The sequence below is a fragment of the Cryptotermes secundus genome, unplaced genomic scaffold (assembly GCF_002891405.2).
Source record: "Cryptotermes secundus unplaced genomic scaffold, Csec_1.0 scaffold517, whole genome shotgun sequence".
NCBI lineage: Eukaryota > Metazoa > Arthropoda > Insecta > Blattodea > Kalotermitidae > Cryptotermes > Cryptotermes secundus.
The window spans coordinates 604,879-631,102 of record NW_019725008.1 but is presented as its reverse complement, the minus strand read 5'-3'; the positions used below and the strand labels follow the sequence as shown (position 1 = coordinate 631,102).

Below are 26,224 nucleotides of genomic sequence, written 5' to 3'. Positions count from 1 at the left end.
CCATAGCACCTTCCAATTTCAATTAGTCTATCAATCATGCCCTGTAGCACAGTTTCTTCCTTAGCCATTAACACAAGGTCATCTGCATATTTCACAGTTTGAATAATTTGCCCTCCTACTTTGAAGTCACCGAGCCCATCCAGAGCTTCCTTGGTAAGGCATTCGCTGTACAAGTATCTTCATGGTATTGCTACATTTTCTTACTGATTATGTCAGTATGCTAAATATATGAATATGAAGCCATGAAGATCCTCACGCTCCTTGACAGATCCATTAAACAATGAGAAACTGAAATGTGGTGTTCTCTAACTCTATAGTGTATTAGTTACTTGAGAATAAGAATGTGTCACAAAAATCATTTTTATGTTGCAATGCACACTTGAAAGTAGAAGGGGCTCAGTTCTGGGAATCCATACAAAATATGGAAAGTTGTGTACCTTCAGCAATAATCCATAAAGAAACTTCCTTTAAGGATTTAAAGATTCTCATATATTACTGAATGCAATCTTAATCTTGTTAGCAAGATGGTATTTCAGATTCTCGAATTTCATCATACTACGTACTGAAATTAATAATAAATGAAAACCTTAGTATTATTGCTTGCTGTACATAATTTATGATATATTAATGTAACATAAAATTCTGTTCTGTGTAGTTTTCATGTGTAAGGTCTGAGCAAATTTATGAAATTGAATACACGTATCACTGATGGAAACAGAATTTTATTTCTAATTTTCCCACCTTCAGTTTTCCTGAACACAAATATCCCAATACAGAACTATTAGGCTTTATTTGGACTCTATCCCATGTATATTCTATGTAGCTGTGTAAGTTGTAAGCAAAGTTATGAAGTTGAATACAGGTATCTCTGATGGAAACAGAATTTCTTTCAAGTTTACCCACCTACAGCTTTTCTAATCACAAAAGTTCTATGAATTTTATAGCTCACATGGTCAATTGCATTTCAGTGAGGTGTTGGGTTGATGTAAATGAGATAATGGGTATAATGTGTAATGTAAGAGAACACACAGATCGTGACGACAAATGAACTATATAGAAATATGTCATAAACTACAAATTACGTAATTATCCTGTTTTATTTGTCTTGATGGGTATTACATCTTGTATGATAGTTTGAAGAACATGTTTGAACAAGTGTCTGTTAACCATTTTATTATTACTGTGAAGTTTTGCATATGTGATCATGAATTATATTTTGGTGAAATATGCACGGTATGTGTATGACTATGCATTGTAGCATGTTGGCTTGCGTGCTTTTGATTTCTGTTATTGACTAAGTTGCACCTGAAGTTGTCAACTATTTTTATGCTTATTTTATATTATATGACTAATCTACTGTTTTTGATTGTTTTAATAAGTGAATTTTGTATGATAAGTGTCTTTTTTATATGCATTTTAATTTGACGCACTTGATTAATGGAATGAGTAATGAATGAACGTCTTAATGGAAATTTTATTTTATTTTAGTCCATGATAAATCTTGATAAATTTCTTGATCATTGTTTAATGTGTATTATAAGTATTATAAGTTTACCTCATTTAATTGCAATATTACTGTATTATTGTATAGATACTATGTATTCTAACTTGACTTGTTCCATATCCTATGGTGTCTCACCTGTACTGGATTTACGGAAGGTAAATAAATTCAATTCAATTCAATTCAATCATACTTTATGGGCACTGCTGAGAAACTTTCTCCAAATGAACATGAATGAAGTGATATTAAGCTCAGTTAAAAGAAACCACACATACACACACACACACACACACACACACACACACACACACAAAGGAATAAGAACCTCTACAATACAAGGGATAAATCTGCAACCTCATTTATTCCTGTTCTTGTGAACTATCAGCTCCATAGCCCGGGGGTTCGGGGCAGTACGCGTGGGCCGGTGTTATGATAGCATACATTATTACCGATCATACTTTCGGCACTGGCGACGGCCTGTTTGTATTAATAGGCACAAATCTGAATGTAGATGGCGAAAGCAATGCTCCCGCGACCTCACGGTGACCCTGAATGAAGGCAGAGAAAATTGACTATGATGATAGGAATAATCTACATGCGATAGGTAGCCTGATCCGTGGGTAACTACAATAACTACAAGATGTCACCAGATCACGGAATGCCAGACTCTTTATGACTGTTGCCCGCTTCGAGTTGGAATAGTCTGCAGTATTTCGATAGCTCGAATTGTCGATAGTAATAATGAATTCGCCAATCAGAAAAGACCACGAATATCATGAAACCATGGAGTTGTACTTAATGCTAGTGTATGATGAGAAATTAGTGTTGACATTGATGTTATAGTGATGTTGTAACATAGTCTTCTGCTTTAAGTAATTCGTGTATAACAATGGACTGCAAGTCGTTGTCTTCTTGGCGAATATCGTCGGCTTGGGTGTTTCTTTTAATTCTTGATTTGACATTTGATGGTACGATTGATTTTAACCTTTCATGTGGCTCCGTTATTAAGTAAAATTATTTTTATTTATTTAAATAAGTAGTAAATATCGTGCCAATTTTTCAAAAGTAATTTTGAGTTACATTCGCAGAAACTTGTAATATGTCGTGTTGGAGGCAGTCGGCCTTCCTTTGCCTTTAGTTTGTGTTTTTTAAAATTGAGTTTTTTTATGTGACTAGAAACGATCTAGGTTATTTTAGAGTGCATTACGAAGGATGGCGGAGCAACCGATTATAGGAGGGCTCCTAGCTATGTTTTTCCTTTCATTACCTTTTTTTTTTTTTCCAGGTAGTGACAGCACATCAGAAAGTGAAATAAATAAACATTTGGAGATGGGGAGAGATTTGTTAAGCCGAGGGCAGTTACAGGATGCATTATCTCATTATCACGCAGCTGTGGGTGAGTTTGAGTTTGATATTGTTACCAAACAACATTACAGAGAATTAACAGAAGTGTTTTTAGCGGTCAAATACAAAATTATAATTGATGAGAATATAATATTACTGTATGTAGTGACACTCTGTATGTTGTAAATAACAGCGATGTAAACGGAAGGGTTTAATATTAATTTCTGCTGGTATTGAATATGTTGTGTGTTTATTGTTTGGGCTTATGGGCACACTTTTTCATACGTGTTGTAGAATGAGTAAGTGCAAATAAATGTAGTGGTGTAGTATTTGTAAGGGTGCAGGTATGCATACCAGCTAGTCAAAACTCACTATGTAATTCATGCCACTGGAGGTCACATAGGCCACATTGATACTTTTTAATTTTGTACTGTTAAACTTTCCATTACGGATCCTGTGTAACCTTCATGGTGGTACCAACACTGTCATATTGTCTTGAAGTTTTATGGTGGGATGTCTATGAAAAATGGACATTTTTTGCTAAGATCACTTTTGACAGAAAAGCTAAATAGAATGGTGATTGTGTCATATAATCTGGATACTTCTAATAATGGTGGTAAATCTTTAAATAATACCCAAATTTTATTAAGAAAAAATTTTGGTGAGTGAAGAAAGTGACAATGCAGAATGTTTCAGTTTGTTGATAATCACTGATGAATAACTATAACTTGTCATTAGAAATATTATCTGTATCACCATGTTGTGTGTAAGATAATGCCTGTTATTATTCAGTCAGTACAATTCTGGTGTTTATACCATGCATTTGCATGTACCGCATGTTTCAGCCTATTGTTGCTATCATCAGGTACATAGAGCTTTTAAAATCAACTTTCACACAAAAGACATGTCAGACACCCGTAGGTCAACATACAACCACAACAGCAACATAAGATACAGAAAACTGACAGATACCCTTACCAAAACATGCACACTTATAATACACGCATTAATAACACATTCGTAATTAAGATCATTGAAGATCCCATGAAAAACAAGAATGCACATTGGTGAACACCATCTAAAAATCTGGCAACACAGAACAAAACGGACATGACAACATAAAGTAAAAGAAGAATGTACTGAGTATGTATGTGTACACGCACGCACAAACACAGCATTTAATACATAACTCAATTTTAATTCCAATTAGAATATTCTGTTGGAGTTAGTGAGTTGGTTGATGGTGAGTTAGTTTGATGATCGTTGCTATTTGAAGTTAGTAGCTGCGATTGGAGACAGTTTGGGAACCCAGAGGAAGGGGAACATTCGCCATTGGAAGCCGTTACCAGAAGAATGGTGAAGGTGTGACTGTGGACACTGGTGTGTGTGGGTGTGTGTATATAACAGTGAACTATAAAGTGTAGTTGCGCACTGTATCAAAGAGTCCAATAAATCCAGTCATTAATTTAAAATATGACTCTAGTTATTCCATTAAAATATAACACCATGTTATAAACACATCTGTTGCAAGTTTTAGTTTTATTTAACATTTTGATTGATACACACTACTATAGTAGGTAGCTTAACGTCCATTATTTATCGTCCGTCAATATTGCAACACTCTTTCATTCACCACTCAATTTTAGTTTAACATTATACACCTTGACACTACACGTTTCGGCCCCAAACGGCCAATGTCAGATCTCTTAATATGTTACAGATATTTTTATTAAACTGTGTTAATACTGCTACACTGTCTTAGTTCGTGTTAAAATCACACACTGCAGTTCTCTTTTCAAGGTAAAATCAGATAAAATCTTTTAAAGTTTCTGTTATACCCACGTTATTTTGGTGCATATTATTTCACCTCACACGGGGTGTCGTCCATTTTCATAAATGTATGTCTGTCCGGGGTGTTTTGTAACAGCAGCTTGCCCCTCACGTTCGTAGCATACTTTTCAGTTATGACTGCCATATGCCCCTGGTTTCCTCCACAGCGTGTGTGGTGTTGTCTTTACTAGTCTGGCTGTTTGGGGCCGAAACATGTAGTGTCAAGGTGTATAATGTTAAACTAAAATCGAGTGGTGAATGAAGAAGTGTTGCAGTATTGATGGACGATAAATGATGGATGTTAAGTTGAACAATTGCAACGGGATGCTGAAATACAGAATCATAGTAGGTAGCATTGTGCTATTGTATAACACCTGTGTTACTAAGTATTGTTATATTAGGGTTGACCAGTGGGCTTCCGAGTTGGCCAATTTTAGCTTCTTTATTAGCTGATTTTAGAGTCAGTTGCATGCTAGCAGATAAAGGACCATGCAGTGAAACCTATAAAAGACCTGAAGATGGTTTTGGAATCATATGGTAGCCAAGAAACTTTAGTCCTATGAAAATCATGAAAAAGGTAGGAGGAATCTTGTAAGGGTGTGTGACCTAGCAGCTGAAAGATGTAGCAATTAAATTGTTGAAGCCTACAATGTTTGATCATTCAGAACTCCTAAAGCATGTGACACCAAATTTGAGTGTTTTAATGCTTGTTTACTCTGGACTGAAGACTGACTGTTACCATATCTACTTTTGATATGTATCATTTGATATTGGTTGAAAAATTATGGGGGGATCACTGGGTTTTTTTTGCCTTGTTCATTAATTAGTGACTAAGCTGATGTGTAGATAAAGATGGAACTATTCATGGCCACTGCTGTGAGAAGCTCAAAACCCAAAACCTACATAATGTTTAATTGTTCCTTCTCTTTTCTGTGTATTTTTAACTTTATCCATATTATCAATTTTATGTGATGTTCTAGAAAGTGATTTTTATTGATACCATTCATGCAGAGTGGAATTGTATTTCAAACTAAAGCAAGTTTTCTGGTGACCAGTATCCAAATTAGGAGCCATTGTCACCATGTGCTTTAGTTATGCTTGAAATTGATTGATAAATGACATTTTCACTCCATGCATTAGTTCAGAATTCTTAATTGTTTCATTAATTGTCCTGATTTTCTAGAGGGTGATCCTAATAACTATCTGACTTACTTCAAACGAGGAACTGTCTATCTGGCATTAGGTAAATCCAAGTTCGCTCTTATGGATCTAGACAGAGTTTTGCAGTTGAAACCTGACTTCAACTCAGTAAGTATTTTGAATAGCAGAGAACTAGCTGCTTAAGTCAGAGTTAATTTTTTATTTTTTTTCCTGTTTGTGAATTGAGCTGTGGTAATGTAGTCATCTCTTATGTATCCAACGTGTAATGTTGGAGAAAGGTATTGTGAATAATATTGTCGCATGTTGGGTGTGTGACGCGACAAATAACTTCACGCCGTATTTTATATAGCGAATTCNTTCTGTGTATTTTTTAACTTTATCCATATTATCAATTTTATGTGATGTTCTAGAAAGTGATTTTTATTGATACCATTCATGCAGAGTGGAATTGTATTTCAAACTAAAGCAAGTTTTCTGGTGACCAGTATCCAAATTAGGAGCCATTGTCACCATGTGCTTTAGTTATGCTTGAAATTGATTGATAAATGACATTTTCACTCCATGCATTAGTTCAGAATTCTTAATTGTTTCATTAATTGTCCTGATTTTCTAGAGGGTGATCCTAATAACTATCTGACTTACTTCAAACGAGGAACTGTCTATCTGGCATTAGGTAAATCCAAGTTCGCTCTTATGGATCTAGACAGAGTTTTGCAGTTGAAACCTGACTTCAACTCAGTAAGTATTTTGAATAGCAGAGAACTAGCTGCTTAAGTCAGAGTTAATTTTTTATTTTTTTTCCTGTTTGTGAATTGAGCTGTGGTAATGTAGTCATCTCTTATGTATCCAACGTGTAATGTTGGAGAAAGGTATTGTGAATAATATTAATACAAGAGAGGAAGAGTTGTTACTCTTCCCCATATCCTTAATTCAGCACCTATACTACTACTGTTAGTTCCTCGGACTCTCCGTGGTAGAAGGCTCATACCATCTCTCGCGCAGCTGGGGGAGCAGTCTTATCAGCTTACGTCAGAGTGGGTACTACCAGTTTGGAATGTAGCGTCTTGGAGTGTGGTCAGGTGTATAGTACTACTCCTGGTCTCCGTAGGTAATGTTTTCCGCTCGGGGAGTAGCTCTGAACATCACCACAGCAAGTGTACTGCTTCGCGTGCTCCACAACAGTGTTTACATTTCTGCACGGCTAAAGTTACGAGGCACTAACTATACTGTGTAAGGAATGAAAGATTGCAACTCCTAAGTAATGCTACTGTACAGAATATTCGTTTGAGACAGGAGTGTGCTGATTGAAACAATGTGGTGCCAGTAGTTTACTGCATGAATGTAGAGAGAACAATATAGGTTGTTTCCATGCCTGCAATGCTGCCTACCTAAACACCTTCATTAGTGATGACTGTAGAAGATACCATCATATTGAATAAGAACTGATGGAATTGTCCATTTTCTGCATTCAGGTATACCTTGCAGTATGTAAACAAGTTTTATGACATGTTCTGAAGCTCTAAAGCAGTAATTCACCATGCATCGATGCACACTTCACCACTACTTTTAATACTGTAATGGCATTTGTTGCATGACATGAGGATTTTCTTTGCCCCCGGGATAGTGACTGGCTATGGGCTGGACGACTGAGGGGTCAGAGTTCGAGTCCTGGTGGGGTAAAAATTGTTCTCTTTTCCACGTCGTCCAGACCGGCTCTAGGGCCCACCCAACTTCATATCCAATGGGTAGTGGGGAGGTAAAGCGGCCAGGGCATGAAGCTGACCACTCACCTCCAACCCGTACCGAGGTCAAGAAATTTTGGATCTATTTAAGGACAAGGACAACTTTACCTTTAACTTTACCATATTGAAAGTACTGATTTATAATCATGCCTGGAAATCAAACACATTTCTTATGGATTGTTAATATTTGTCACAAACTGAACCTGTGTTGTGTCACTTTCTGACAAGCTTTGATGCACACAGCTCTATGGAAATTCCTTTTTTATGGATTTGCTAATGAACCTCTGAATTCCCTAATATATGTTACTGTCTTAGATTACTTCATGTTTGATGATTGCACAGATGACTGACTCATTATATTCATTGAAGACAAAATGTAGTGTTCGTTCTGTTCACCAAGTTGCTACACTTCCCTGATTTAACTCCTCAGTCATGTAAATATACAAACTATACAAATAAGGAGTGAAAAAATCATTATGCCATTCAGCAAATGCCATTACATAGTGTAAGTGTGCAATGAATTATTTACTTTAGAACTTCACAGCATGTCACAGTAGTTATTCATGTGTCTTACTTGTAGACAGGAAGGGGTCAGTTCACGTAGTTGTTACAAAATACGGTAAGTTTGTGTCATTTTTGTACAGTAGTCAGACTCAGCATCACAGGCATGGAAACCCCCTGCACTGTGCCCTCTGGTCATGCAGTGAACTAGTACTGCACTGTCACCAATAGCATATTTCCATCTCAGTTGAACCCATTGTACTTAGTGATGTACATGAACATTTCCACTGTGTGGCTAGGATAGGAAACCATTCTCTCTCCCCGTTTCATTCTGCCACATCTGCCTGATGATTGCTGTATCACCTAAGTTTAATGCATGAAGTGAAGTATGTCAAAATGTTGTTATCACTAGGCAACCATATATGGTTTAATGCAAAATGCAATCAGCATTTATAAGCCTTACCACAGTGTGGCATTTGAACAGCAAATAACAGAAAAGAGTATGATGTTACATTCTTTCATTTTTAGATTCTGGGTGAGGAACAGGTACTTGGATAGTTTTATGGTAGACACATTAAAGTGGTTCCTTATTATCAAGGCATGACACTAGCTGGGAGTGCAGGGAAGGAGAGGCAACTGATCATCATCCAGTTCTGCCCAGGAAGAAGAGAGAATTTTGAACTAGGACCCTGTGGCAGTTAATGTGTTGAAATTTCAAGCGAATTATTATTTCTGTGTAACATGTTAACAAACATGTTCAGCCCTTCTGAATCCATTCATAAGGTTCCTTTGTGTCATTTCTTATTTATTGTTGAACCAAAAAACGTGAATTATTTTATATTGTAATTCATAATTATCATTTCACAGTCCCTCTCTCTATTAAGATAATCTCCAGAATCTTCTTAGATGATCAGAAATTGTGAAAGTTTAATATTATTAAATAATTATTAACAGCAAATAGGTTGTTCATGGTGAACGTGATTCTAGCTTGGGAGTCAGTGAAGGGTGCAGTCTAGTTTCATTAGATCAAAATTTCTATTTTCAGGCAAGATTACAGAGAGGAAATGTTCACCTGAAGCAGGCGCAACTAAGTGAGGCAAAGGCGGATTTCAAGAAAGTGGTAAGAGGTCCATCTGATGCACACACGCACACATCGTAACACACACACACAGATTAAAAGAGAACATGAGAGAAATACCAACATAGACATATATGCATGCACACAGACAGTGCTTTTCTTTTTCCAAAACATGTTTGCTTTATTCATGCTGAGTTTTATTTAGCTTCAAGGTCAGGGCTTACAATGCACCAGCAGATGTATGACTTTTGACAAGTTTGCCGGTGTATATACTGACTAAAAAAACATCGTATCTTGTGTGTGCATGCATGTGCACATGCATATGTGAACTGTCACGGGCTGCAATCCTGCTTTTACTAGTCCAGATAGGCAGGAACAAGGTCCATATAACAGTCTCAAAACTTAAAATATTTCATTTTAAATATCTGATTTCATAAAGAGAGAAATTAACACACATAGTTTAATAATGGATATGTGAGAACAGTTACCACTACTTAGACAAAATTGTGTTGATTATTGCAGTTAGAATGAATCAGCTTTTCATCATGGCTAGATGTCACATGTTATTCGACGTCTTGATTGTTCAGTATTGTGAAGCAAAAATACAGTGTCATAACTGACCTCGCAGTAGCAGAACCCAATGAAATTCGTCTTTTTAGGTGTGTGCAAGTCTTAAACTTTTGCGGTTAAATTTAAGCAAGAAATATCTCTTATCTTGATTCAGACACTGATTTTTTTAGTTGTGTACACTGGGAATTTTCAGATAACTGTTTTTGCTATACAAAATCCCCTATCCATTGGAGTCTTAGTGATTGGGAATGCTGGCATGAAGTAACTTGTCAACAAAGTCTCCCCCCCTCTCTTGTGCCCACATTGTAAATAAAGTAAAGGTATCTCTGTAACAGGCAGTGGAGACCCACAAGGTTGTGAGGTGTTGAGGCTCCCACATTTTCTAGACAGTAGGCTCACAGATGGTGGTAAGGTTGTCAGCCTTATGCGCTGGCTGCCCTATACCCCCGCAGGAAGGTTCCTGGTCTTGATTTCTGTTAGAGGCTGAGTTGACCCCAAGGTCAAGGCTGGAAGGATTACATAAATTGAAAAAATCTACCTAATCGGTATTCGATCCCATGACCTTCTGGCTTGTAGTGCAGTGGCTCAACCAACTATGCTACTGCATGCCCCCTCTGCCCACATTGTGTCTTTGTTTATTTCTATGTACAGCATTGGTGTCTGATGTCAGAAGGGATAAGTAGTAGATTTAGTATTTTTTTTAATGTGGCTAGTTTTATAAAGTGTGATTAAAGTAAAAAAATTGGTCTGGTAAAGAAAATTTTTTCTCTCATCTATATTCTTGAAAATGTTTGCAATTTTTTGTCTTATCTCATGTTGATTTGAAAATGTTGTTCTTGCATTATCTGTCGTTTTATTTTTAAGCTGGAAGAGGACTCATATAATGAAGATGCTCTAATTGGACTTAGCAAGGTTGAACCAACAAGAGTTGACATTTCTCAAGCCAGAGCTTTGGTCCATGCGAGAGATTACAGAAACGCTGTTGAGCTAATCACAAAGATTTTAGAGGTCAGTAACAGAAAATAAATTAAGTGACCCCTGAGCTTGTAATGTGCAGGAGGGTGCATATTGCACACAAGCACACATCACACACACACACACACTTGTATTAGGCCATGACTATCATTTTAGTTTATTATACCTATTGTTTTAGAATTTATGGCATTCTTTCAAATGTCCTGATCTGATGGCTTGCAGGTGTGAAATGCATTACATAGGATGACATGACTTTAATTGATTTTAACTAATATGATGCCTACATTCAATGTAGGGGTGAGGAATTCTGTTAAAATTCAGCCAGTTGGCAATGAGGAACTGGTGTTAGCATCAGATACCACTGCCTGGAGTTGATGCATCACTGGTATGAATCATCTTGGGGGGCGGGGCATTCATCTTCATCAGTCAATATATGTTTTGTAACTTTGGAAATTCTTTATAATGAATTAATACCAGTAGTTGCTAAAGTGGCGCAATGTAAAAATTGAGCATCATTGCTTGTGCATATTCAGGAACTCATTGTTAAGACTACAGTTTTTAAGTTACATAAATACATTTACCATAAAGTGAATTATTGTGGCTTGTCATATGATGCATGACTGGAGTGTTTCCCCATTAATGCGACCCTTGAGGCAGTGTCTGACCTCTAACAGCTGAGTTACCTATCCTTACCCATCCACATCTCAGCTAGAGCCATCCAGAAAGGTCGGGTTGCTAATGCATACTGATCTGTGTTATGCAGTATTTAAACTAAAATCACATTAGATGAGGTTGAAATTATTCTTTCTGATGATGTAAGGTATGTCCCTGGTCATCTGATCTTCGTGAGTTACGTGCAGACTGCCATGTGGCTCTGGGAGACACAATGTCTGCCATATCTGATATAAGGTCTACAACAAAACTAAGGTCTGACAACACTGCAGGTTTTTTCAAACTTGCTGTTCTCTACTATCAGCGTGGAGAACCCAGTGAATCACTGAAGTAAGTAATATATGTGATCATCATTAATTCATGTGTGTTCAGTGGTTTAGAATGGAGACTGTTTAGTCCATGTTTACTTGAGGATGCTTCTTTAACTGTACTAGTTACGTAGCATCAAATTGTGATTTGTGAGTGATAAATTGGAAAGAATGTGAGAGGATGTTATCATGACCTGTTAAAGGTACTAGCATTTGCTTGGAGCAACTAGAGGAAACCACAGAAAGCTGTCAGAACAGCTGCCTGGGTTTACTTTCCAACAGCACTTCTGGGAGTGCTGATCACTCAAATGAATGTTCTGTGCTCAGAATAGGCTTTCCATGTACTGGTGATGAACCAGAATGTTACTTGCAGTGCAGTTATGTTTCTTTATAGCATACTTTGACATAAAGAACCCCTTATGGTTGTTTGATCATATGTGTACACTTGTGAATGCAGTATGGCTCCTGAATGATAGGTAGAACGGCAAAGAAATGCAGGTCCCTGCTGCTCTCCTTAGTTTTACTAGGCTGTACTGGACAGCCTAAAATTGTCTAATGCCTGTTTGTTATACTCACCAAGTGCCCATGGTTAAGCGGTCTTGGTAGTCTAGGGGTAACGTTCCCACCTCATGACTCAAGGTACGTGGGTTCAAACCCGGTGGAGGTCGTGGAATTTTTAAGGGCAGAAAAATTCAGAGAACAAGTCCTCTGGGAGGGACCTTAAGACGTGGGTCCCATGTCGTAGATTTATGGCATGTAGAAGATCCTCATGTCTCTAGGAGACCTCTGAGCAAAATTAGGTAAAAAGTTTCCCACCCAAGTAGTTTCCAATGCCTCTGGTAGATGGGCAAGTATCGGGTACCACTGCCAGTAGAGGGGCCGAACTCGCTGGCCAAACGGGGCTGATAGCGAGCACCAGTACTGGAACGGTATGGTGACTGGTAGAATATCAAAGGGGGACATTCAGTAGATCAACAACTGATCGCGGTGCATGGGGAAACCTACCCCCTCCAATAACGAATGAATGAATGAATGAATGAATGAATGAATGAATGAATGAATGAAAGTGCCCATGGTTTATGTGAAATGGCTTGTAACACCAGGCAGTACAATGTTTTTGATTTATAAGTAAAAGTTTGGGTGATTTAATGCAATTGTCAAGCATGAGAGTACATAAAAACTCGGTATCTTCAGGAAACTGGTTAATTACTTTTTTGTCGAAGTAACTGCGGAGTCACATAAGATTTGATGTTTTCATGGCAGCTGAACATACTGAAATCTTATTGGGTGATCAGCCAGGTCAGTGTTGAACTAAAGGCATTTTAGAGGCTTGCAACATCCTGATGTTGGGAATGGAGACGGTGTACAAAATGGTCTTAGCTCATCATAGAAGCAGCTGATCAGCTCAAGATTTGAGTGACTTAAAACACTTGCATATGGCATATTGGATTTTAAAAAGCTCTGTTTCTGATTGAGTTTATTCATGTTGAGACATCATTATTGCCTATTTCTCCCTGTGTATATCCACCATTAGTTCTGACAGCATGATATGATCTTGGGTCATTTTGTAGATTTTATTTAGTTTTAGAATATTCAGTTCATGCACCATTTCATGTATTACTCCCTTCTGTATTTGTCTTTCATGAATGGCGAGATCACCTGACTTTCTTATTGTTATTTTGTTAGCCAGAATCTTAGCTGTCATCTCCCGAGAAAATGGAGTCTTAGATTGGCGGCTAAGATGCTGCACACTATAAACATGGACATCCCTTGCTTAAACTAAAAAAATTGTTTAGAACTCTCCATCACAGTAGATGCTAAGAATGTCTCCCTTCTACTCTTAAACAAACTTCAAGAAACTTGTGAAGACTGTTTGATGTTAGTTTGAATTCACTGACCTCGCTAGATATAATTGTTTCGCAAATGTTGTCCCTAAGTTCATACTGTGTGTGGGGATTATTTGAATACACTTTGTTCTTTAGGTTTCCTCATGGGTAAAAGTCACAGGGATTTAAGTCTGGAGACCTTGTAGGCCACAGTCTCTGACTTGTCATTATGCCTTCAAACACCTTGTTTAAAACATTAGTGAAATAATTAGGAGTGTATGCTGTAACACTGTCTTGCATAAAATATCCGTGTCTTTTCTTCTTCCATAATGCTTTCAAAAAGAAACAGATGAATGTTATTTATGCACCCCTCTGTATTCACAGTATATTTAAAAAATGTGGGTTTATTGTTCATCTGGTAGTAATGGCACACCACACACACACATCTTCTGATTATGAAGGGATACTTAAAAACAATGTCTTGAGGTTAATACTGCTCCAATACCTGTTGTTCTGAGCATTGATATAGTCAATCAGATAACCAAGTTTTATGTGTAAAAAATGTAAGTTCTGGGTCAAGAACAGTGTCATGTACTGACTGAAGAAAAACAGTTACATAAATGCTTTCTTTTCTCGTAATTGCAATTTTCAGTTTCATGAAACTCTTCAATTTTATATAGCCATAGATGTAACATTAGTCGCTGTTCATGCTGTTGTGGTTGAAAATTGTGCCTGTTTTGCTAATCATATCAGGGAGGGATTTGCAAGGTGGATGTTCTAATCTGACACCAGTTTCTTCGAGCTCTCCCTCAACACGGCATTCAGAAAGTGTATTTCTTTCCTAAAAAGTATACTACTTAAAAAATTTATTGATGAAGCTTGGACTCAAATATCAGGTTACTTACAGCAAAACCTTCTTCTTCATGATGTATATAATTTTTTCACATAAGTATTGTACAGAAAATGCTGCTGTTAACGAGTATATTTCACCACTTCAATTCCATACTATAACTGAGGACAGTAATCAGATGTCTGATGTCTTACATGAACAGAAATATGAGGAAGAGTGATGTATTTTACAGTGAGTCATTTGCAGCTGCAGTCATGCCATAAAGTTTTAACAGTTAAGAGAGATACTGTGTATCTGATGGTCACTTTCCCTGTTCATGTACTGCATAATGCATATTGGGTTACCCATAGCATATTCTGCTCACAGTCAGGGGAGTCCAGTCATTTGTGAAAGATAAGGTATTTGAAGATTCACATTTTCATAGCCAAACCCCTTATTGTGTTCACTCAGTACAGGCCATCAGTGAGGAATGATTAAAATGTGAAGATATTCCATTCATCAGATGTCGCCTAATTATACCATGTATAATTATACCATGGTATGTGACATGACTTTTTGTGAAGCAAAGTACACATGTTTATAGGGAAGTTCGTGAATGTCTGAGGCTGGATCCGGAGCACAAGGATTGTTTCCCTCATTATAAGATTGTAAAGAAAGTGGATAAGCTTATCAATGATGCTCAGGAGGACATAAACCATAAAGACTATCAAGATTGTATTGATAGTGCTAACAAGGTGAGAACAATGTTTATATCTTTATAATTTTCTTCTGTCTTCCACTGAAGGGAAGGCAAGGCAGTTAGCTGATGCATGTACTGTGGAACACAACTAATGTCCATATAGAGCTACGTCAGTGTAAGATTCTGACTGGTCAGTTACTGAAGTGAAATTTGACCACATATCCATGAGCTTCTCATTTAAAATTACAAGAACAGCATGTTGCATGATATGTGATAGTTGCAGTCACATGAGATAGTCAGGCCTCGCTCTCTTTCCGCTCCTGGGAAATTATTTCATCTGCTGTTGCAACTTTAGTCATAAGCTGAGTAGTATGCCTAAAATTGAGGAGTGCTAAGTAGTGCCATGGCTGGTCACGGTAGCTGAGCGGTCTAAGGCGTGCACTGTCTTTGCTCACTCGGAAGCCGGGATCGTGGGTTCGAGTCCCACTCAGGGCATGGATGTTTGTGCGTTTTTCTGTGTTTGTATACAGGTAGAGGCCTTGCGACGAGCTGATCACCCACCCAAGGAGTCCTACCGAATGTCTAAGATCTAAAAAAACCGAAGTGAACGGAGAAGTTCATGGAGGTAGGCCTAGGCCCACTGGGGCTGTAGTGCCATGTGTTGCAATATAAATCAGAATGGTGTCTACAGCTCAGTTATGTCTTGTGAGCCTCTTAATTGAATTAATCTCATTTTCTACCCATCAGTGTATATACCTGATTGTAAAAGTGAGGAATAATAATATGTATATCTAAGAAACAAATGTTTCTTAAATGTAATAGAAGTCCTTTAACCATGAGGGATGTGTAATAGAGTACCCAAATACTTTGTTGTTAATGATAGATTATAATGAAAAGTGAACAGAATTTTGCATTGCTACATTATCTTCATCACAGATTTTTATGTACATGGCTTATGGCTATTTTGCTGTTCGTTTTGTGTAGTGACTAGGCTGCAAATTGGTGATTGAGGATTTGGGACTAGGACTGTAATTTTGAACTTTGTCATCATATTGAGCCTTTCCTTTAGTTCTTCTCTTCCCCTCCCCACTTCATTTTTCTTTTTTCTTCTTGATATGATGGACAAAATCCAAAATAATAGCCCTAGTTTTGGTTATGCTCCATGTTCAGAAACTTTAGACTCTACTTGAGGAACAATAGTTCAATTCCCACAGGCACAAGAGATTTTTCTCTTCTGCACAGCATCCATAACACCTCTGAGGCTCACCTAGCATCCTATCCAGCAAATAGCAGGAGCCCTTTCCCAAGGACTGAAGTGGCTGTGTATGAAGGGGACCATTCACCTCCATCTAGTGCAAGGAGCTCCACCTCCACTCCCCCATACATTTTCATCGCATGGTGCTTGATTAAGCATAGGGACAATTTATGTTTCGTTAGTGTAGCAAGGAAATGAAATGAACGATCTTTTAATCCTGTCTTGTTTAATAGTCACCATTTTATGATAGTTTTTCTGTTAAAAATTTAACAGAAAGTGCTTCTGTAGACTGATATGCTTCTGCAGCTTCATTGTTCCATATGAACTCATTCATCCACAATCTGACACATTATGTACAAAGACCTATGGGCAGTCTCAGTCAGTAATGTATGTTAAACAATTTACAGTAAAATTAAACCCAGATGGGCAAAGAAAGTTTCTTGCCCTTGGACGTGAACTACAAGTATGAAGTTCCAGATTCTATCACGTTATATCCCTGTATCATTATGGTATTTAAGATTATCACATTTTTAATTTTTTTAAATTCTTTAAGATACTTTTAGACTTTATTCAACTCTTAGAAATGAACAGAGTTGGGCTCTCTCTTTGTCTTCTTCCTGTTGATCTCACTTAAGAACATTGGGCATCTGTGAAACACTTTGTTTCACTTCAGTTTCTTAATCTTAAGACAGTCAGTAGGACTTCTTGGATGGGGGATCAGCCTATTGCAAGGCCACTACCTACACAGGACAACACAAACACACAATAAATGCAGACAAACATCCATGCCTTGAGTGGGATTTGATCCCACAATCCCAGTGTTTGATTGAGTGAAGACAGTTCATGCCTTAGACTGCACGGCCACTGTGATCCATGAATTGGGCACTAATGGTAAATAATATGTATAATTGACACATTTGTAAGTACCCCATCAGTCAGTTAGTGTCAAGAAAGAAATAGTCAGAGAAAATGCAATAAAATGTTACAGTGAATGTTACCATAACAAAAAGGAGATATGAATAATGCAGTGATGTTACAGGTGCTGAAATTGGAAACATCAGTAAAGATGATAATCTTCTTGGCAAAGGAGAAATTGTGTCACTGTTACCTACATACTGATCAGTTGTCACTAAGTCTTCAGAGCTGTCGAGATGCTCTTGAGATCAATAAGGACCCTAGAGTATATTGTGACAGAGCTGAGGCATACATAAATAGTGAAATGTATGATGATGGTATGTATCCAGGTTTCTGTTGAGTTAGGAACTTCTGGTATTCTAAGAGAGAGAGAGAGAGAGAGTGTGTGTGTGTTATATATATATATACAAGGTGGTTCAAATATGACCGGGACTGATTTGTGCGCAAACAAGCCGCACTGCGCAGTAGCTGTGCGACCTTGAGTGAGTGAAGCCACAACCTCCACCCTTCCTCCTGTTCTGGTTAGAACTGTTCAGTCCTGTCTGGGAGTTGTTAGAGCAGTGAGCGAACAGAAGGTACCGCGGACCATGGAACAATGCATTGTGATCAAATTCCTCGGAGAAAACGTCCCGTCCGCTCAAATTCACCCCAGACTCCAAAAACAGTATGGGGAAGAGTGTCTCTCAAGGACCCGTGTGTTTAAGTGTTGTAAGTGCTTCAGAGAGGGCAGAGAGTGCGTGGAGAATGAACCGCATGATCGTCAGCCGTGAACATCCGTCACCGAGCCAAACATTGATCGTGCAGTCACGCTTATTCGTGAGAATAGGCGCATTACTATCAAGGAACTTGGAGCAATGCTGTCCGTCAGTGTTGGTAGTGTAGAAGACATCGTGAAATACCACCTGCACTATCGCAAGGTGAATGCACGGTGGGTACCATGCACTTTGATGGATGTGAACAAAATGGTGCGCGTGTAAGCCCCCAGTTGTCTCCTACAGCAGTTTGAAGACGAAGGTGGTGCATATTTGAAGTCTATAGTGACCACTGATGGAACGTGGGTACGCTACTTCGTTCCCGAGTCCCAGTAGTCATCATGCGAGTGGCAGCATACCAGTTCTCCCAAACCCAAGAGAGCACCGAGGAGCCGTTCAACAGGAAAAGTGATGGCTACGTTCTTCTGGGACTGGCAGAGGGTTATCCATGTAGACTTTCTGACAGATGCCAGAACAGTCAATGCAGCTTATTACTCAGACCTCCTGGCAACAGACCTGAAGGAAAACATCCGATCCAAGCGGAAGACAGGTGGAAAGCGGGTAGCCTTCCTTCAAGACAGTGCACGCCCCCATATGGCCAAAACAACAATGGAAGTCCTCTGGAAATTGAAATGGAACCTTCTGACACATCCGCCGTACAGTCCTGATTTGGCCCAAGTGATTTCTACCTGTTCGGAAGGCTCAAATCAGACTTGCAAGGCATGCGGTTTGTAGACAACGTTGTCATCCAGACTTTTCGGGAGTGGATATGCCGCCAACCTCAAGCCTTTTTTGAAAAGGGCATCAGGATGCTTCCAGAAGGTTGGAAAAAATGTGTTGACTCCGGAGGGGAGTACATTGAAGACTGACATGTGCAAGTAAGTGTTTGGCAATTATGGTTTTTTAAAAAAAAATCAGTCCTGGTCGTATTTGAACCACCTTGTATTTGTTTGAACCACTGTATGTTTCATCTGCTTTGTGCATCATCAGGCAGAAGGTATCAAATAGGAAACCTTTTTATTGAATAAATACCACGTTGAATATACATTCATTTTCAGTTAGGTTTACAGAATATTGAAATATAGTGAATTATGTTTATGAGGTTCATACTGTGAAGTGATTTTAATTATATACTAAAACTGTTAAGGGCGATAGTCTCTCTCTTCAGCAGCTCAACTACCTGGACCTAACCAGGAACTCCTTAACAACTACAGACAATAACACTGCAGCCCTGGAACTTGTGAAAGGATAATCCTCTATCCAATATGCACATTACAGATACCTGGAACAATCATGGAATTTAAGTCTGAATCCAGTCAGTCACAGTCTTATGCAGTAATCACAGTATATGTATTTCTTAACAATTTAATGATATTTTATTGTTATTTATCATAATTATGATTCTACTTCAACACACCAACACCTAATCTAAACTCAGACTGAAGGTGTGCCCTTATCTAAGCTAATTCATTCAATCATATTTTACCTGTGTGAATTTAAGACTTAATTATATATATTTTTAGTGTCTTAGTCTTGGACATTTTAATTATACTGATTTATAACATCATTTTCTTTTATCAAGATAAACACTTTCACTGTGATAGACTACTCTCCCAGATAGTTTCAGTGCATAATTAAAATCAGTTTGTAGCATGTACCTGATAAATATGATTCACAGTTTTACAATACTTTGTAAACCTTATCGAAAATGGTTCTGCATTCAGCAAGGTAGTAATTCAATAATAGTTTTTTAAATTATCTCAACGGAGGATAACCGACTTGATCAAATCTTGTAATGGTTTAAATAAATAATTTATTATTATTGACATTTATACTAATATAAGTTGTGTTGATAGTTATTGCAGTACCTAGTTAATACCGTCACATAACAGGATGCAGAAGTACAAAGATAATTGAAGAACTTTGAATGTTTGTCAATTTCCACATTGCATTTTGTATCTGTGCTCTTTAACAAACTTTAGACATTATTTCTGACTCATATAACTTCGCAAAACATTTAGTTCTTTGCTTCCATCCATTACATCAGTACCCGTTGCTTTTTAACTTCTTGTCCTGATACTGGGATACATGGTGTGTTAGTCATTGAGAATCCATTTACATACATCTGACAACTACATTTCCTTTCATAGCTACCCCCCTCCCCACTACACCCTCCAACCACATCCACAATTGAATGATTTATAAAGGAATTTGTTGTTTTCATATTATCACTTTTATTTTGGATTTGTTCATATCACTCATTGCAATCAAGAGAAGTGAAGGTAACAGCTGTTGTATGCTAACCACTATAATTACTGTTATCATGTGTTCAGCAGCAAAGTTTGGGATCAAGGGCAGTGGGCTTTTAAAATGAAAGTCAAGTGATTTCTGTTTACTTGCTTTAAGCTTGTCTCTGTAATGGAAGTTTCCCGGTACAGATTGTGTTTGTTCAACAGTGTAAATCTGAAGCATCAACGATGTTCAAAACATGATATTGAAATAGTGTTGTACAAAGCAATGATATATGGGGTGTAGCTGTATGATATTAGAAATATGTGTAAATTGTAACTAACTTGATTCTTGACTTTGTGAGTGTTCTTTCCCTTTTGTAATTTTTTTTAGTTATTCTGTGTCTTTTCTTTTCCCACATAGCAATTTCAGAGTGGCATATACTTTCATCAATTGCCTTCTGTCCCTCTAAATGTTACAGTCGTACTGTTGTTAATTGAAATTTAATGATCATACTTTATTTCTTAACATTCATATGTACATTATTCTACCAAAGTTTAAGGTTGATGGCAGATTACTTTCTTTTCCTTTGTAGCTATACATGACTATCAGGAGGCATTAGAATTGGATGAAAACTATAATCGAGCAAAAGAAGGCAAGCAGCGGGCCCAAAAGCTACAAAAGCAGGCAGAGCGGCGGGACTACTACAAAATACTAGGTGTCAGCAGAACAGCCAACAAAAAGGATATAATTAAAGCTTATAGGTAAGAATAAGAACACTAGATATATAGTATTTTCTATCATGAACAGGGTAATATTATGTACTGTACAGCAAAGAGAAAAGTTCTAAATGTATGTTTTAATTTTAATTACAGGAAAGCTGCCCAAAAATGGCATCCTGATAATTTTCAAGGTGACGAAAAGAAAATAGCAGAGAAGAAATTTATAGATATAGCAGCAGCCAAAGAAGTATTAACAGATCAAGGTAAACCTTATTTTTATTTTAGATGAACTAAAAAATATATAGCCAATGCTTCGGGGTTTCAGCACATTGTTATAAGATTAAGAATGTATAGGATATTCAAAGTAATCTTTGCAGCACCATATTCACAAACACCATCAGTGTGTGATTTTCTCTTAGGTTGAGAGACCCATAAAAAGCAACATGAATAATTTTGACTTCAGGAGTGTGGCTGCTTGTGTGTTGAAGTTGTTTTAGAATACAGTGCAGTCACCTTCTTCTCTGTGGTTGAGGCAGACGAATGGTGCTGTCTGAGGTATGTATACTGTATATATCTTAAGTACACAGTGCAGCTGCATGATGTTCAGCCTTGAAGGTGGGGGCAGTACATTCGACCAAAATGTTGGCAAACCTCTACAAAACTACATGGCACCACATCCCAGAAGATGGTACTCTTAAATAAGAATATACTTGGGGAATTATTATGAAGTATGTTCCATCTCTCCAAATTGGTTGCATATGTTCCACATTAGTAATAATCAAGTAAATAAAATTATGTCTGTGTTATTGCAAAGAGATGCTCATTTTTGTGATAACTGGCTTCTTTCATACTGCTCCCATATTCTGTAGTCAGTACTGTTGTTGCCAAAATTATGTGCTGATGCTTATTGAACAATCAGTTTAAATGAAGACATGTTACACTTCTGCAGAATAGGATGGACCAGCTTTGTCTTGTGTACATATTAACAAGAGACCATAACAGTAATAGCGTTTGCAAACCCTGGCAATTAATTATGTTTGAGGTACACAGCTGACTACTCTGAATTTATTTTTATTCTTCATTGCCATATAATACACAGATTTTGCAAACTTAATGACATATATTCACAGGATATGCTTCTTTTGATGTATGGGACAGTAAGTGGAAAAATGAAGTTGCTTAAATTCATGTTCCTTTCGTATCCTGTTGAATTTCAATATGCACTTTGTTAGTTGTTCATGCTTGAGCGATGAAACTTAATAGTGCCCAGTTTGCTACTTTCAGGCTAAAGTGTAAGTCAGAAGTAAGTTTTGATAATAGGAAACAATGTACCATGAACACTGATTTACAGGATGATTCTCTAAGAGGAGGCCCAGATCAGTAATTGTAGTCACGCAGTAATTTACCAATGGAAATGAAACTTACAACTGCATACCTTAGTAAATATGGAGGTAATTGGATTACAGAAGGTGTTGAAATTTGTTTCCCTCCACCTGGAGATGCAAGCTAATGTAACTTTCATGTTCATGAAAGCTGCACCCAGCATGGCAAGAGGAATTTTAGAAGTTGAGGATATGATGTGAACCCAGCAGACTTGGGCTCAGTGTTGCAAAGTACACAGTGCTGCCAAGTTCCATTTTCATCAGTAAATTATTGCATGATTTATAATTATTAATTCATAGCCACCTCCAAGTGAATGGCTCTCTAGTTTATTCATAAATTTTATATCATGCTGCATTTGGTTTATATCACATTACACTGACGTGAAGATAAAGTAGATGCATTGGTAATGATTAAATCTTATACCCTGTTATGTAATTCTGCACATCGGTAGGGTATTTAATGCTTCCTAATTTTAATTGTCGTGTTTGAAACAAATTCTAGAAAATAATGAATGTTCTGTTTGTGCATGTCTGTTAGATATGAAGTCTTGGGCAACATGGCAGACATCCTTGAAAGGTTGAATCATGCTCATTAAACACACAGGCACCATGTAATATTTCAGAGAGAGTTAATATGCATCTCCCACTATTTAGTAACAACTAGCAGAAGTTCTCAGTTTATGCCACAATTATGGCTGTGTTTGTGGTCAATACATAGCATATAGTAACTGAAATATTAAAGAAAGAATGAACTCAAATTAAGAAATTAGAGTATACGTATATAATACAAGAAGTTCTGGGAAGAACTAATCACCTACTTTCCTTTCACTGCATATTGAATATTTGTTATGACATGTGCTGCATAGAAAACGCACCACCCTACCGTTTTTCTACTGTTGCTTGTGTATTCATTGTTGCAGTAATGGGTTTATCTTACCATTGCCTATCAACAGTAGGAGAGCATACACACACACACAGACAGATGGCAAGGTGATCTCATAAACCTCCCTTTTTGTTTTTGCTTCCCCCCCCTTCAAAATATGGTAAATAGGCTAAAGAAGAAAAATTGGTGATGAGCAGGGATCGGATTTTGATGACCTGAAAATATTTAAAAAATTACCAAGAAATCCAGAAAAATGGCCTAAAATATGACCCAAAAATGTAATATGCAGGGCCCGGATTTTGATGAACTGAAAATATTTAAAAAATGACCATATAAAATGACAGAAAAAATCCAGGAAAATGACCTAAAGGAGAAAGAGAAAGAACACTTCACTTCCATATTATTCACATTTCAGAAAACATATGAAGAAAAATACAAGAAATACCGTTAAAAGCCCAAAATTTTACCAAAAAAATACCCCCAAAATGAAAAAATGACCTTTAACCTAAAAATGTCAAAAAACGACAAAAAATTACCTATAAAATTTACATTTCTGTAACCAGCAGCTCGTATCCGATTTATATATTTAAGAGCATTGCATAGGATACAAGGAAAAAAAGATGACATGTCATCAAAATCCGGGGCCTGGTGATGAGGATTAAAAGAAATACCTGGGAAAGAGGACTCAAATTGCATCCAAAAGTTGTACTGAAGTATATATGCATCATTTTAACAGCCATGGCTGCCATACAGTTGGCAAGAGTAAGGAGTAAAATTTGTAATATCTTAGGGTGTTCCCTATTAGATCCATGGTAACAAGAACAGGCAGAAACCAGCAGTGCAATTACAGTTTTGTGTATGTTAGATAGCTTTTCACACCTCTGTGCTGCTGCCTAATGTTGCTGCTAATTCTTCTGATTGATTGCTTCTAATCTTGGTCTTCAGCAGTCAGTTTTCATTCCAAGTAGGAGAACCTTCTTCTCAAGAAAGTCAGGTGGCACAAGTTCGGCCCCTGTCAAGAGAGGTGATAAGAGAGAGGACACGAACCTATTTGGTTTATAAATTCTAACTTAAATAACAAAAGTTTTAAAAATTTTCAATATATCAAGACAGCCGCTGTAGTTGTGAAAACTCTGGATTTTGTATCCATTTGTGTATTGTCAGCATTGTATGTAGTATATTTTAACATTCAGAACACCCATTGTAATTGTGGTTTCCAAACTGTATCGATGTCCCTCTGATGATGGTCTCTAAGGACCGAAACATGTAAGGGCATGAAGAATTGAAATAAGAAAAACTTCACCAGTCACACTGGATAGAATTGTTTTATCTTTTAAAATACTGTTAGTGTGACGGACCAGAATGAAACAAATCAAATTTAAAATTTTTTACGAAACCTTCTGTTTGTTTGGTGTTTTAAAATATTCATATCTGTAAACACACACATATATTTGTTTTCTTTGCAGAGAAACGTGACAAATATGATAATGGTGAAGATCCACTGGACCCTGAAGCACAAGGAAACCAAGGCTTCAACCCATTTCATCCTCACTTCCATGGTAGTCCCTTTCAGTTCAAGTTCCATTTCAACTGAGAGTGAGAGATAACTCACAACTTGCTATCCTACACAGATCTATAAGCACTGAATTGTAAGACATTAACAGTAACATGAATTGAACAATATTCAGTAAGCTACCAGTCATTAGTTGTTACGTTGCTGTGTCTGTTATTCATGGCCCCAATATTATGACCTGGGGGGAACTTTGTGGGATTTTGTTATGTTGGTAGGGTCCTGTGAAGTCAGATTGTGGTAAAGGAATTCAATAGTGTGTTGTATTTGTCTGATTTTTTTTGTCAAATCGGTGAGAAAAGTCTGCAACATAAGCGCTAAACTAAGACTGCATTTTTTTAAATTTTAAGTAAAACAGGATCTCTTGTTAAGATCTTTTTTACAATGGCAGTGAAAGAAAACGTGTTTATGGAAAGCACAATGTGCAGTGTCAGATATTGCTACCAGAGAATCCTGCAAGAGATGTTAACGTCTGCAAGTTCTGCACAGAGTTAATTTTGATAGGTTATCTTCTGTGTAGCACAGTTGGTAAGAATTTTTGTTTACACATAAGTCCCATCACCTAGCCCGTTATGGAATAATATGTAAATTACTGTTATGCCTAATTTCTCATTTGATCTTTATGTGAAGCATCCTGAACTGTTGTACTCAGTGTTGACAAAAGAGCCATTTTTTAAACCATAGTCTTCCTTAGAAGATTCTGCCAGTTTGCCTCCAGTTTTTACTCTTTGGATTTTGCGACGGTAATTTTTTTACAGAGCAAGGTTGTCAGCCTTGTGTCCAACCCCCAACCTGGAGGACCAGGTACATGTATTTATGTCCTCCCGTGACAGCGTGGCCCAGTTATATCCCCGGACACTGGGTTCCCTTTTTGTCACCTTCTGTGACACGGTGCTACAGTGGAAGTATTTTAGCCCACCTCTACATGAGGAGAACTGTTGTAATATAAGGGATAAATTACAGTTCCTCATTTTCTTTATTTCATTTATATTGTATTTACATAATCTTGTGCTTTGACCTTCAGCCTTTCTACTGAGTGATCAGGCAGTAGCAGAACACGTTTATTTTTGGATGTGTAATCAGTGCTCAGTTGTACTGGGGTTAGAATATATATAAAGGATTAACATCTCACAGTGTGTGGAGTCACTGTTGTGATATTTTGTACTCTGATGGCTTTAGTGTTTCAATTGTGTTTTGTCTGCTTGCTGTTGCACCATGGCTGGCCATCACTTCATTTTTCACTATCTATCTATATATATATATATATATATATATATATATATATGCTCCCAGCATTTGTAAAAATGTGCCAGATATTTAGTGATGCAAATGAAGCCAAATGGAAGTTCAGTGACTCGAATTTGAATCATATAATTGAAAGTAAACAGCCTGTGTAACCCCTGTTATAGCGGCCTCCGTAGTCTAGAGGTAACGTTCCCACCTCATGACTTGTAGTACGCGGGTTCAAATAGCTGGCGG

The 26,224-nt window shown here is 37.4% G+C and overlaps 1 protein-coding gene across 2 annotated transcripts; it reads left to right on the top strand.

Moving 5' to 3' along the window:
- Nucleotides 1-2,265: 2,265 nt before the first annotated feature.
- LOC111863201 (dnaJ homolog subfamily C member 3) lies at nucleotides 2,266-26,224 on the top strand. Of its 2 annotated transcripts, XM_023849288.2 has the most exons (11): nucleotides 2,266-2,469; nucleotides 2,787-2,897; nucleotides 5,859-5,983; nucleotides 9,125-9,199; nucleotides 10,592-10,735; nucleotides 11,523-11,704; nucleotides 14,942-15,092; nucleotides 17,332-17,524; nucleotides 20,784-20,952; nucleotides 21,064-21,173; nucleotides 24,642-26,224. In XM_023849288.2, exons 1-11 carry the CDS (start codon nucleotides 2,391-2,393, stop codon nucleotides 24,767-24,769), a joined length of 1,467 nt encoding a protein of 488 aa, XP_023705056.1. In that variant the 5' UTR covers nucleotides 2,266-2,390; the 3' UTR covers nucleotides 24,770-26,224. The 2 variants fall into 2 exon arrangements, with proteins under 2 accessions (XP_023705056.1, XP_023705057.1); XM_023849289.2 differs by lacking the exons at nucleotides 2,266-2,469; nucleotides 2,787-2,897; nucleotides 5,859-5,983 and adding an exon at nucleotides 6,424-6,574.

Bases quoted from the DNA above. Each gene is read 5' to 3' on its own strand.
- LOC111863201 (XM_023849288.2), top strand. From the start codon at position 2,391: ATGGACTGCAAGTCGTTGTCTTCTTGGCGAATATCGTCGGCTTGGGTG. The intron at 17,525-20,783 runs GTATGTATCCAG...TTTCCTTTGTAG, and splicing joins TAGTGAAATGTATGATGATG to CTATACATGACTATCAGGAG. The intron at 21,174-24,641 runs GTAAACCTTATT...TTTTCTTTGCAG, and splicing joins AGAAGTATTAACAGATCAAG to AGAAACGTGACAAATATGAT.